This window comes from Macaca nemestrina, chromosome 15 (assembly GCF_043159975.1).
Source record: "Macaca nemestrina isolate mMacNem1 chromosome 15, mMacNem.hap1, whole genome shotgun sequence".
NCBI classification, from domain to species: Eukaryota; Metazoa; Chordata; class Mammalia; order Primates; family Cercopithecidae; genus Macaca; species Macaca nemestrina.
In genome coordinates, this window is record NC_092139.1 from 56,992,712 (window position 1) to 57,005,957 (window position 13,246).

At 48.2% G+C, this 13,246-nt stretch overlaps 1 protein-coding gene and 2 long non-coding RNA genes across 3 annotated transcripts in view; 1 reads left to right on the forward strand and 2 right to left on the reverse strand.

Annotated features, from left to right (window-relative positions):
• LOC105486767 (uncharacterized) overlaps nucleotides 1-5,768 on the reverse strand; it is a 33,382-nt gene extending 27,614 nt beyond the window's left edge. Inside the window, exon 1 of the long non-coding RNA XR_011613631.1 lies at nucleotides 580-5,768. This is a non-coding gene — a long non-coding RNA (uncharacterized lncRNA). The remainder of the gene's footprint in view (nucleotides 1-579) is intronic.
• The window catches only part of LOC139358525 (uncharacterized), a 178,797-nt gene extending 172,040 nt beyond the window's left edge, over nucleotides 1-6,757 (reverse strand). The window contains exon 1 of the long non-coding RNA XR_011613632.1: nucleotides 6,277-6,757. This is a non-coding gene — a long non-coding RNA (uncharacterized lncRNA). The remainder of the gene's footprint in view (nucleotides 1-6,276) is intronic.
• LOC105486768 (nuclear transport factor 2 like export factor 1) lies at nucleotides 5,902-11,422 on the forward strand. Its single transcript, XM_011749826.2, has 2 exons — nucleotides 5,902-6,180; nucleotides 10,631-11,422. Exon 2 carries the CDS (start codon nucleotides 10,692-10,694, stop codon nucleotides 11,112-11,114), a length of 423 nt encoding a protein of 140 aa, XP_011748128.1. The 5' UTR covers nucleotides 5,902-6,180; nucleotides 10,631-10,691; the 3' UTR covers nucleotides 11,115-11,422.
• The last annotated feature ends 1,824 nt before the right edge of the window (nucleotides 11,423-13,246 follow it).

The following is a 13,246-nucleotide window of genomic DNA, read 5'->3' on the forward strand; positions in this document are numbered from 1 at the left end:
AATGTGCCGCGTCCTCCAGAAACTGCTTATGCAGCCACTTACAATGCCTGCTATGATTGACACCTTCAGTGCCTGTCTGAGGCCTGGTACTTCCCTTTTCAGGGGGCTCCAGCTGATTTCCAAATGGCTAAGGGCTTTTTTCCAGGCCAGTGGAAGAAAATCTTCTCTGCCCCGCCTCTTGCCAGACAATGACACCCTCCCCAGCAGCCTTCAACTCTCAGGAGTTGTGTGTAAATTCCACAGTGCCCACACGCTCCCAGCACCAGGGGGAATAATTCTGAAGCATGTGTTCTATGCTGTTCAATGAGGAGCTGCACAGCATAATGAGGATCCAGTCACCCACAGTGGTAGCAGCCTGGGTAATCTACTCCTCACCCATCCCAATTCCCCACACCCCTATGCCTAGCAAATCAATGACTTGCACCAAATACCTGCTTCAGATCGACTTTTTGGGGAATCCAAACTAAGACATGTACCATGTGCTAGGCACTTCCTACACAGTAATTTATAAAACCGGCTTAGAAGCAGAGAAATAACAGTGTCCCTGAGAATTAAAAGTCAGTAAGACTTAGAACATACCTATACAATGTCACCTTTAAAAGAAAAGAGGCTCCCAGCCCACGAGGGGAATAAATTAAAATATCCACCACCAGAATATGGAAACGCCCAAAAAAAGGGGTAGGATAATTCACAGGGGCAAATGTGGGCAGGGCTGGTGGGAAGGGACTGTGGTCACCAGACTGTGGGGTATCTGGTCTCCCTGGTGACCATGTTCCTTCCTGAGAACATAGATCCTTCAGGCCCTGTCAATTTGTGCCCCTGGACACTGGGATCATGCCATCTACTGTGCTTTCTTGTTCTGGCCCATGCTCTTATAGCCACCTGCACCTGCTCACATAGAGAACACATGAACACACACCACTTAGGCCCTAGGAAGTTGGTTCTGGCTGTAGATGAACCAACCAACACCCGCTCTGGAGTGCAGCCTTGTGAGCTCGTTCCTGTGACTGTCCCTGGCCAATGGACCCCTTCTCAGAAATCAGGACAAAGCCAGCCTGAGGACTGTGGTGAGTTCGTTGAGGTAGCGTCACTATGTAAGGCCTTGAGGGGCCTTTTCTTCTTTTTTTTTTTTTGAGATGGAGTCTCGCTGCCCAGGCTGGAGTGTAATGGCGTGATGGTGTGGTCTCAGCTCACTGCAACCTCTGCCTCCCAAGTTCAAGCAATTCTCCTGCCTCAGCCTCCTGAGTAGCTGGGATTACAGGTACCTGCCACCACTCACGGGTAATTTTTGTATGTTTAGTAGAGACAAGGTTTCACCATGTTGGCCAGGCTGGTCTCAAACTCCTGACCTCATGATGTGCCCACCTCAGCCTCCCAAAGTCCTGGGATTACAGGCATGAGCCATCGTGCCTAGCCGAGGGGCCCTATTTTCAAGGTTCCATTAGCAGTAAGTGGCAAACCCAGGTCAGACATAAATTAAAAAGGAGTTATTGCCAGCACTAGGCTATTCCCTAGAGCCTTGGGGCAGGAGCACAGCAAGGACTTGGAAAGTAATGAGTAAGAACTCTCTCTTGCTGCATAGCAAACCACTACAAACTTAGTAGGTTAGCATGACAACAATCATTTATTTTGCTCACACATCTGCAGTTTGGATGGGGCATGGCAGGGTAGGCTCATTTCTCTCCAAGCCAGGCCAACCTGGGACCATGATGGTTCACACAAGCCACTCACACAACTGGCTACTGGGCACGTGTTGCTGTGGGGTGGCTCAGCTGGAGCTGGGCTTTGCTTGCAGCACAGACTGGGCTCCAGGGACATGTACAGCTAGAGAGCAGCACCAGCTGTATCTCCTTTTATAGGTCAACCTTGGCAGCCATGTAACACCATTTAGCCTGAGCTCACACAGTCACAAAGGCCTGCCTGATCAAGGGAAGGACTCAACACCATCTCCTGATGGGGGATGGCAAGGTAAGGTTCCAGATGAGGACATGGGACCAGAAATTTTTTTTTGTGGCCATTTTCAGAACATGTAATCCATCACAGTAAGGAATCCATGCAACCACTCTCCATAGCTCGTGTGTGCGTGTGTGTACATGTAAGTGTGCATATGTGAGTGTCCATGTGTGCATGTGTCCATGTGTGCATACATGTCTTGCTCCAGTTCTCTCCTCTCTCTGGTCACATGGCCTTGACCTCTGCTTCATCCTCTGTTTGTGCTCTTGGCCTCAGTTCTTCCTGCCTTCTCAGAATCCCCCCTCCTTCCTTTGGGAAGAGCTCCTCCACATTACTTCTTTTGAGAAACTTCCTCCCCAGGTGTTTTTGGTGGGACTATCCCTCAGGCCACCCATCCCTCCCAGGCAGCAAAGGGGTGGCACATGACTGGAGTTGGGCCAATCCAACTCTTTCCTGAGAATCTGACTTTAGTGGAGAATCCCAGGTGCTAGACACTGGTCACAGTTCTGTCAGTCCAACTCAGCCCTTGAGGCATCCACTGTCCAGTTCTTGTTCCCAGACTCCAAGAGCTACCTTACCCATGCCTTCTGTAGACTCTGCAAGCATCCTGCAGTCTTCCATTAAACACTGATAAATATGCATATTTAGTTCCAATTCCACATAGAGGCTTTGCAGCCGTCTGACCTCTCCCACAATTCCAGATGGCTGATGGCTGAGCTGGGAAGAGGGCTGAGATCCAAACGAGAAATGATCCCTACAACCTTCTCAGACAAATGGCATCACTTCAGGCTGGGCAAATGCTCCAGATGGTGCCTCCTTGATACACTGCTATTTAATGTCTACAGTGTCCACACCCCCATTTTACAGAGGCAATAACTGAGGGACAGAGAAGGCAGAGCTCAGATTTCACAAGACACTGTCTGACCCCGTAAGGTTTGCTCCTTCGGTAAACCTCAGAATCTCCTCAAAAGTCAGGTCCCCAACTGTCCTCCTGGAAAAGCAGCCCAGCTCACTCTGAACTGGCAGTGGCTCAGATGATCCTGCTAAGGCCGAGAGACGGGAAAAAAGTGTTTTTGGTGTCAGTGCATGAGAGTCACAACTGCTTTGCTGTCACTGTAGGTCGACTGGCTCCAAGTCACACAGCCTCTCATGGCAAACAAATGCTGTTAAGATCCTGCACCAGAGAACAACATTGACAATGAGGGAAAAGATCAATCCTGTGTTTACAGACTTAAATATCCTTAAGTCAAGCCTGGGCGTCAGAGCTGCCAAGGACTCTGCCTGTGTGACCAGATGTGCCCGTCCTCCCCAGACGGACTTCATGCTGCACATGGGACCACTGGCTCCTTGGCTGCTTAAACCACTGGGCTCATCTTCAGAAGGTGCCCGTGCAATTTGGTGACAAATCTCACCAATTTGTCAATACACTTCTTCCAAGTTTAAAAGCCAGTCATTGGAGGGATTGTTGGCAGATAAGGAAGCTGCTGTAGATGCAAAATGTCAAAGCATGATTCTGCTTTCCTAATGCTTTCTGGATGCTACTTCGTGCTCCGCCCCATATGAAGCACTTAGCGTTGCATTGTTTCCTTCGCTCCTCACGTCAGCCCAAGGAGATGGATTTGACCATTGCCCCTATTCTACAGAGGAGGCAGCTGAGCCCCAAAGAGGTAACTCACTTGCCACAGCCACCCTGCTAATGCTTAAGCCACACTAGTCAAGTTGTAAATAACTTTATGTTTATGCCCAATTTTAAATAGTATAAAAGATAAAAGGGATTTCCTGGCTCTTGAAACTAAAAAGTCCAAACTTGAGGGATGATTTGACTCCCAACATAGTCATCAAGAGCCTGATTTCTTCCCAGCTTTCCTGTCTGCCTCATCATCAAGGGTCTACCACTCAGGGCAGCAAGATGGCTGCAGCAGTGCTATCTACACACCATGGGTCCAGAAGGGAAGGGAGAAAAATATCCTTTCCCAGAATCCCTCAGCAAACACCTCCAGGCTCAATGGCCCTAACTGGGCCTCCCACCACCCTCAGCTGTGCTCAACGCATACAGTGCCAGTTGTATGCCCTTTGGAACCAGGGATGTCTCTGACCTCCCCAAACTCCAGGATCATAGGGGGAATAAAAGCCAGGGTTGCTTCCAAAGAGAGCAGGGAGTGTGTTGAGGACAGATCATCACAACCATGCAGTTGAGGAGCAATGATTTGAACCCAGGCTTGTCTGTTCATTCAGACAGTATTTATTGAGCCCTTGCTATGGGTCAGGCACAACTTTATATGCTGGAGACACAAACCTAAAAGGACCCTAACCTAAAAGGCAGACCCCACAAACCTACAAGGCAGAACAGCTGCCTCTCAAGGCTAAAGTCTCGCATTTTTAAAAGGCCTTGGAGCTTCATTAACGTTCTTCTAACGTCCTAATGTTCTTCTAACCAGCTTTTCTAGGTATGAATTGACCCTGTGACACCAGGATGGTTCTTTGTCAGCCTCTTTGTCTATAAAGTCAGAAATAATGGTACCTCCCCCAATAAGTTATGTGAAAGAAATGAAAGGGACTTATTATATATGAAACAAAAGCAGCACAACATCCAAACTACTGAGCGTGCAGTAGATCAACTCTCATTCCCACTTCCATTCCATCCATGCCGATTTAGATCAATCCAAGTATCACTGCCTTGGGGTTCATAAAGTCATTTCAGTTCATAAAGCACCGCAAATGCTCCTTCACCCTCTCTGCTCAGCCTCCAACGTGTCCTTTTAATAATCCAAACTCTCCACCTACTTAACTGAAGTGTGTGCGTGGGGTGGGGGTGAGGGAGCGGGGGCGGGGGAAGGGGTGGCCTATACTAAACAGCCCAACTGTTTTCAATGTGTTCTGAAATCTGAGACCAAGATTCTCTTAGGAATGCAAGCAAAGGGAGCCGATGCGACGCCAAGAAAGCACAGGTTAAACTACTTCACTTCATCTAGCCCCAGTTCTCTCCTGGCTTTGCAATTAATTTTTCAGCCTCAGACCAGCAGATGGAGCTGAAAATGTTGTCTAAAGAAATGAGGTTTTTCTTTTAATTTACAAGCTACAGTTTCTCAAACCTCCACACTGAATGGTTATATCCTGTTGAGCCTGTTGGTAAAGTTCAGTAAAAATCCAGTCCTCATTCCAGAACAGCTGAAACTTAGCTAGGGACGCGGAATAACAGAATCCCAACGCCTGACGGGCCCGCGTTTCCCGGGACACCTCAGGCCTCAGGGCAGTGGGAAGCCGCCGTCAAGCCCCCGCCTCACCCACGTCCTACCCTCGCCCCAGTCTCCTCCCACTCTTAGCTACATTTCCCATGTGACTAAAACTGGCTTCCTCTGTGTCCACCAGGACATCGCCTCTAAGTGGCTTAAGCTCCTAAGGAGCGCGATCGGCTCAGGCACTCCGCCACGCGCATGCCACAGGGCGCGGCCGGCCTTGCCCTCGCTGTGGCCTCAAGCACCGCGGCGCCTCACATGTTGCCATACGGAAGGCCTCGGCGGGGTCAGGCAGCTGCTGCTGGCCGTGACTGCATCAAGTAGTGACGTTTCACGAGCCTTTTAACTGAAATCACTCCAATACAAGGGCATGCGGGACTAGGTGAAAGCACTTCACCCAACCCCACACAACGTCCCCTCCCTCTCCAGCCAAGCGGCCTCCTCGCAGCGGAAAGAACAGCGAGGATCTAGGGGCGGGACCTGAGAGGTTTGGCCCAATCAGGGATCCCACCTAACCAGACGGGCCGGGGTCTGTGACCCTGTTGGACCAATAAAAACTCGACGGCGGATTTGCCGGGGTTTCTGGGAAGGTGACATTCCCGGAAGCTACCACCTCTTATAAGCCACACACGGGCGGAGATAGCCTTCCGGCTCGCAGTCCCACTGGCTAACCTCGCTGCCCGTCACGGGAATGCGAGAGGGGGCGGGGCCGGAGCGCTCGCGTCTGCGCGGAGTCCGGCTAGCAGCGCGCGGGAAGCCGCGGAACTGCGCCGGAAAGTCCCCAGGCTGTGGGGCCCCGGTGACCCAGAGTAAGCCTCCAAGAAGGAAGAGGAGGGAAGAAAGGCGGCTCTTCCCGTGCCCCTACCCGAGGCCTCGGTGGGCCCACCCTGTGACCTCCGCGGCCGGCCCCTCGGTGGAGCTGCGGCCCGCGCGGGGGGCATCCCGACCGTGGGCGCCGCGGCCCGCGCTGACCCTAGACGTCGCCGCGCAGGTAGGTTGCAGTCCCCCCGGCGGTCTGACCCCGGAGACAGCCTCTCGTGCATACCCCACGCCCTCCTCCAGTGTCGGGAATAAGACACGGCTGTACCTTTGTCCACGTGGTAGAGTTGCCTCTCTACTGTGCAAAACGCGTGGCAGCGAATTCTCTTCAATGAGGAGAGGCGCGTCCCCTCGCAGAGCAGCTCTCGGGTCTGAGGAGGGCAGGGCAGGGCGTGCGTCTGTCTAGGTTTGAATTAAAGGCGACTCGCAGGAAATAAGACCATGCCACTGTGGTAGCTTCTCCCGTCCAGCTCTGGACACTCGACGGTGCGGGCCGTGGGAGGAGGCGGCGATCTTCACAGCCTCTTACTCCAGTTCTCAAGGTCTGGTTCTTTTTCTGATTTGACGCAGCGGGGCTGACAGCCCCATAGGTAACTGAGAACCAAAAGTGGAGATGGTCCTTCTATGGAGTGTGGGGGCGTGGCCAATTGTTAGATTGTGTTTGGAAGGACAGCCAGGGGCGGGGAAGAGGAGCATTTCTGAGATGATGGGGGGACTGGTGCCATGGAGGGAAGAGGAGTGAGGTGGAGATCGGGAATTCCAGCCAAAGAGAAATGGGGTCCCTGGGAGAAAATTCCCACTCCGGCAGTCCTGGAGTTGTCCTCATGGAGACTTGCTTACGCGAGTAAAAGGACAGTATCGTCTTGACAAAATTTCAGCCCTCAGTCTAGTCTTGTAAATGATAGATCAGGAATGCTCTTAACCGTCATTACCTTGATCCAGCCCTAGGTTTCCCTTTTCTCATTTGTAAAATTGTTATAGTAATACCTTTTTCATTCATTTGTGGTGACATTTAAATGAGGTAATATATGTGAAGCTCTTAGCAAACACAGCGCTTCTTCTTCGTGGGTTCCGCGTGGGGTGGATTCAACCAACCTCAAATCAAAAATACTCTTCAGAAAAAGAAAAATGCCTTTGTACTGAACATGTAGAGGCTTTTTTTTCTTGTCATTATTTCCTAAACTATACAGTATAACAACTATTTACATCCCTTCACATTGTATTAGGTGTTATAAGTTACCTACAGGTGATTAAGGTACATAGGAAGATGCTGCGCATACGTTGTATCAAACAGTACACCGTTCTATCAGGGACTTCAGCATCAGCAGGTGTTGGTATCCTCGGGGGTCCTGAATCCAGTTCCTCACAGATACCGAGGGACCGCTGTACTTAGTTCAGAGTACAGTTGAGGCTTCACTTTGAGGTCTGTGGAGGGCGTGGAAAGACCCAGGTCTGAAATTGGCTCTTAACTGCTCATTTTTTTTTTTTTTTTTTTCTTTTTTTTTTTAATTTATTTATTATTATTATACTTTAAGTTGTAGGGTACATGTGCATAACATGCAGGTTTGTTACATATGTATACTTGTGCCATGTTGCTGTGCTGCACCCATCAACGCGTCATTTACATCAGGTATAACTCCCAATGCAATCCCTCCCCCCTCCCCCCTCCCCCCTCCCCATGATAGGCCCCGGTGTGTGATGTTCCCCTTCCTGAGTCCGAGTGATCTCATTGTTCAGTTCCCACCTATGAGTGAGAACATGCGGTGTTTGGTTTTCTGTTCTTGTGATAGTTTGCTAAGAATGATGGATTCCAGCTGCATCCATGTCCCTACAAAGGACTCAAACTCATCCTTTTTTATGGCTGCATAGTATTCCATGGTGTATATGTGCCACATTTTCTTAATCCAATCTGTCACTGATGGACATTTGGGTTGATTCCAAGTCTTTGCTATTGTGAATAGTGCTGCAATAAACATACGTGTGCATGTGTCTTTATAGCAGCATAATTTATAATCCTTTGGGTATATACCCAGTAATGGGATGGCTGGGTCATATGGTACATCTAGTTCTAGATCCTTGAGGAATCGCCATACTGTTTTCCATAATGGTTGAACTAGTTTACAGTCCCACCAACAGTGTAAAAGTGTTCCTATTTCTCCACATCCTCTCCAGCACCTGTTGTTTCCTGACTTTTTAATGATTGCCATTCTAACTGGTGTGAGATGGTATCTCATTGTGGTTTTGATTTGCATTTCTCTGATGGCCAGTGATGATGAGCATTTTTTCATGTGTCTGTTGGCTGTATGAATGTCTTCTTTTGAGAAATGTCTGTTCATATCCTTTGCCCACTTTTTGATGGGGTTGTTTGTTTTTTTCTTGTAAATTTGTTGGAGTTCTTTGTAGGTTCTGGATATTAGCCCTTTGTCGGATGAGTAGATTGCAAAAATTTTCTCCCATTCTGTAGGTTGCCTGTTCACTCTGATGGTAGTGTCTTTTGCTGTGCAGAAGCTCTTTAGTTTAATTAGATCCCATTTGTCAATTTTGGCTTTTGCTGCCGTTGCTTTTGGTGTTTTAGACATGAAGTCTTTGCCCATGCCTATGTCCTGAATGGTACTACCTAGGTTTTCCTCTAGGATTTTTATGGTATTAGGTCTAACATTTAAGTCTCTAATCCATCTTGAATTAATTTTCGTATAAGGAGTAAGGAAAGGATCCAGTTTCAGCTTTCTACTTATGGCTAGCCAATTTTCCCAGCACCATTTATTAAATAGGGAATCCTTTCCCCATTTCTTGTTTCTCTCAGGTTTGTCAAAGATCAGATGGCTGTAGATGTGTGGTATTATTTCTGAGGACTCTGTTCTGTTCCATTGGTCTATATCTCTGTTTTGGTACCAGTACCATGCTGTTTTGGTTACTGTAGCCTTGTAGTATAGTTTGAAGTCAGGTAGCGTGATGCCTCCAGCTTTGTTCTTTTGACTTAGGATTGTCTTGGAGATAACTGCTCATTTTTAGGACAGCTTCCCTCCCAGCCAGCCCTTTACCAGAGGCAATGCACCACCTTTGCAGCCGTTATAAGAACCTGGCTCTTTCCAGCCCTATGTGGAATGTTTTATCGCTTTCATAAGCTAATCATTTAAAAAAAAGGTCTTTTTTTGAAATGAAAAAAAAAAAATCACTATTTAAGTTTGTAAGTATAAACTATTTTAGTAATGTCCTCTATTTTAGTAATCCAGTATTTTAGTAATGTCTTCTATTTTAAGTGAAATATTTTAATTATGGAGAAAATAACATAACAGTTGTACCTGTACCCTGAAAAAAGTAAATGTCAATTTTTTTTATGCTTTTGTACTTTTTTATTGGGGGGACAGTGTGACATTTCAGCTATAGTACACATTCTGTGCCCACACACCCAAGAACTTTGAAATTTAACATGTCTTTCTGTGGAGGCACTGTGGCTCCACAGGACTGATGTGGTGGATATTAGTACCTATGTAAGCTGGGTGTCCTCCCTTCTAATCCCCACTCACCCAAGAGGTTTGCTGCTTCCAGCTTACCATGGGGATTATGGCTGCCATTTTGGTTCTGTCCTCATGTCATTTGTGTTTCTACCCTCTTAAGAAACCTGCCTTCTCTGCCCTCCTGGTTCCTCTTGAGTGAGCTCCATGATAGACTTTCCCAGACTCAGCAGCTGACGAGCATTTCGTTGGTTTGGTTGGCCTTTATCGAGCCAGTGACCACTCTTCCCTTCTAAATGGTCCACTGTCTTTACCAAGGGGCAGTCATGTCTGTTGCAAGCATTCAGGAAAGAGTGGCCTTCCATAGTCAAATGTACTCTATTTTATAAAGTGTGATTTAAAAAATTAATGGTCCAGTCAGCCCTCCTCATCCTCTGGGAATTGATTCCAGCAGTCCCCCTACCCCTGCAACAGACCAAATCTGCTGATGCTCCAAGTCCTTGATATAAAATGGCGTTAAGGCCAGGCACGGTGGCTCATGACTGTAATCCCAGCACTTTGGGAGGCTGAGGCGGGCAGATCACCTGAGGTCAGGAATTTGAGACCAGACTGTCCAACGTAGCGAAACCCTGTCTTTACTAAAAATACAAAAATTAGCCAAGCGTGGCGGTGGGCACCTGTAGTCCCAGCTACTTGGGAGGCTGAGGCAAGAGAATCCCTTGAACCTGGGAGGTGGGGGATTGCAGTGAGCCGAGATCACGCCACTGCACTCCAGCCTGGGTGACAGAGTGAGACTCAGTCTCAAAAACAAAAACAAAATGGCATAGCACAGTCAGCCCAATATATTTGCAGGTTTCGCCCTGAGGTTGCTTGAATCTGTGGATGCAAAACCCTCAGATATGGAGTGCTGACTATAACTAAATGTTTTTAACTAAACACAATGTATACTGTCTCAGTTTGCCACAATGGTAATCCCATCTTAACAATGAGCAAACTGAGGCTTAGTAAAATTAGACATTTAGGTGTTGGGTACTATTTGAGCCTACAGTCATTGTTCTGCAGTCTGTAACTATTTTGCCAGTAGTAGAAAAGGAGGAATGTTCCATTGTCAGGGCAGAATGAACTTTGGCATTCACATGGGTTCTCTTCAACCTTACTTCCCTGCAGCCCCTGATTCCCCAAGGCAGAGGAAATACCCTGGTGGAGCCCTTCTTCCATAGAACCAGAAATGGCATCTGTGGATTTCAAGACCTACGTGGATCAGGCCTGCAGAGCTGCTGAGGAGTTTGTTAACGTCTACTACACCACCATGGATAAGCGGCGGCGTTTGCTCTCCCGCCTGTACATGGGCACAGCCACCCTGGTCTGGAATGGCAATGCTGTTTCAGGACAAGAATCCTTGAGTGAGTTTTTTGAAATGCTGCCTTCCAGTGAGTTCCAAATCAGTGTGGTAGACTGCCAGCCTGTACATGATGAAGCCACACCGAGCCAGACCACAGTCCTTGTTGTGATCTGTGGATCAGTGAAGTTTGAGGGGAACAAACAACGGGACTTCAACCAGAACTTCATCCTGACCGCCCAGGCCTCACCCAGCAACACAGTGTGGAAGATCGCAAGTGACTGCTTCCGCTTCCAGGATTGGGCCAGCTAGTGGGGGTGGCAGAGGTCTCTGCTTCATTCAGCCCTAGCTCTGTAGAGAAATGCAAACCTCAACTCTCAAGGATATGAGGAACACAAGTTCATTTCTGTTGTTGCGGAGACACTGCAGACTCCACTGTGCTGAGGTTGAACTCTTTTTTTGTTGCTCAAGTTCTAGGAGTCCCTTTCCTGAATATATACTTGTTTGTGATAGTTTCCTTTTCAAAGTAGTAAACTTTTCTATTTTTCTACTTGCCCAGTAGAGACTCTGATTCTGGAAATTCTGACAAATAATTTAATAATACACATGTTGCTTCTTTCCCCCTGTCTGATGTGTTTGACCAGGTTTTGAGGGAGGAGGAGGGCTAAAGGCAGAAAGCATAATAGGAAGCACCCGCACAGGGGTGAGGATCAGGGCTTAGTACCTACCCCAGGCACCGGTATGCACACAGTTGACCCACCTGGAACTGTGATTCACAACCCCATGCACACTAGAATCCCTTGGGACACTGAAAATTACCTGTGCCAAGGCCATACTGCAAACCCAACCATGCTTGAGTCTGTGTGTGTGGTGGTGGATAGGGGTTTTTTTTTGTTTTTTGTTTGTTTGTTTTTGAGACAGGGTCTTGCTCTGTCACCCAGATTGGAGTGCAGTGGCATAATCTTGGCTCACTGCAACCTCCATCTCCTGGGTTCAAATAATTATTGTGCCTCAGCCTCCTGCGTAGCTGGGATTGCAGGCACATGCCACCACACTGGTTAATTGTTTGCCTGAACCTTTGAGGGTAGGGCTGGGCATGGGCAGTTTTTAAAAGCACCCTAGTTGTCTTTTAGGATACATCACCTTAGGATGTAGCAGAATCACCTAACAGATGACTGGGCCCTATCTTAGCACCTTAGCTGAGAATTGATGAGAACAGATGAAATACTAGAGTTAGCTAATAATTGCTTTTAAATGAAGGCACTATATTAAATTCATTCATAAAGAGAAAGTGAATCAGTACTGATTCTGAGAGGAAGAAGCACTGAAACTGTGATGGAGGACATCAGAACTAGAAGCTGCTTTTACTGATCCTAAAGGCCAAACCCAATTGCATTTCTCCAATGTAAAGAATAGAAAACCCTGTAGAAGTTGGACCAATAGATGATGTGCCTGCCATGCTGCAGCTTCCCCAGTTGTCTTTGGTAAGAGTGTGCTAGGTTTGGGATAGGGTAGTCAAGATATTGGAATGGGAAATTTTGAGAAGGGTAAGAATTCTGATGAGCACAGTGACATGGGTAGCTGTTTCCTCTTGACACCCCTTCCCTTCTCTATGATCTGAAGGCCAGTGTTTTGAGAGACAAGGGACCCATCTTAAATACTTGACTTTCTCATTCACTTTGTAGCTAGGCCTGACGTGATTAAGTTCTGGCCAATGTAATACAAGGACTGAACTTGTGGGAATTTTCCTTCAACAGACCCTTCTTTCTTCCCCCCTCTATCCTGCTGCCTGGAAAGGTTATGCTGACCTGACCACAGGCTCTGGCTCAGTCTTGGCCAAGAGAACAGCGCAGCTATACCCTAGAGGTAGGATAGTGCTAAGCTAAAAGGAGCCTAGGTCCCATGTGTAAACACCAAAATAGGCCCAGCTCACTCAACCTAAGACTTATTTTTAAATGAGAAATAAATCTCATCTTAAGCCATTATCAGTTTGGGGTGTGTGACACTGACACACAGCAGTAATCCTAAGAGAGGAAAAGGATTTGAATGGGGCAGACTGTGTTCACTATTAGGGCCAGAGGACGCGGGTCGGCCCCAACTACTGCCCCTCAGGTCCGGGCCAGACCCCCAGTGGGCAGGGCGGATAGGGCACAGGGCACTGCGTCCCCACCCACACTAGCCTGGTTGCCGGCGGACTCTAAGGGCACAGCGGGAAGCTCCGCCCTTGCCATGCCCCCGCCACCCGGGAAGGCAAGACGTGTGCGTGGCACCCTTCTCCTTCGTTTCTGGGACACATCACCAACCGGCCGTGCAGCAGTTACAGGCAGATGGCTCGGCTCGTCCCTGTGGGTGGGGTTTCCCAACGGCGGAAAGCGCAAGCCCCTCCCGTTCTGTCCAGCGCGCTGCCGCTGCCTTAATTATAAGGCAGATGAAGGTGAAGAGTT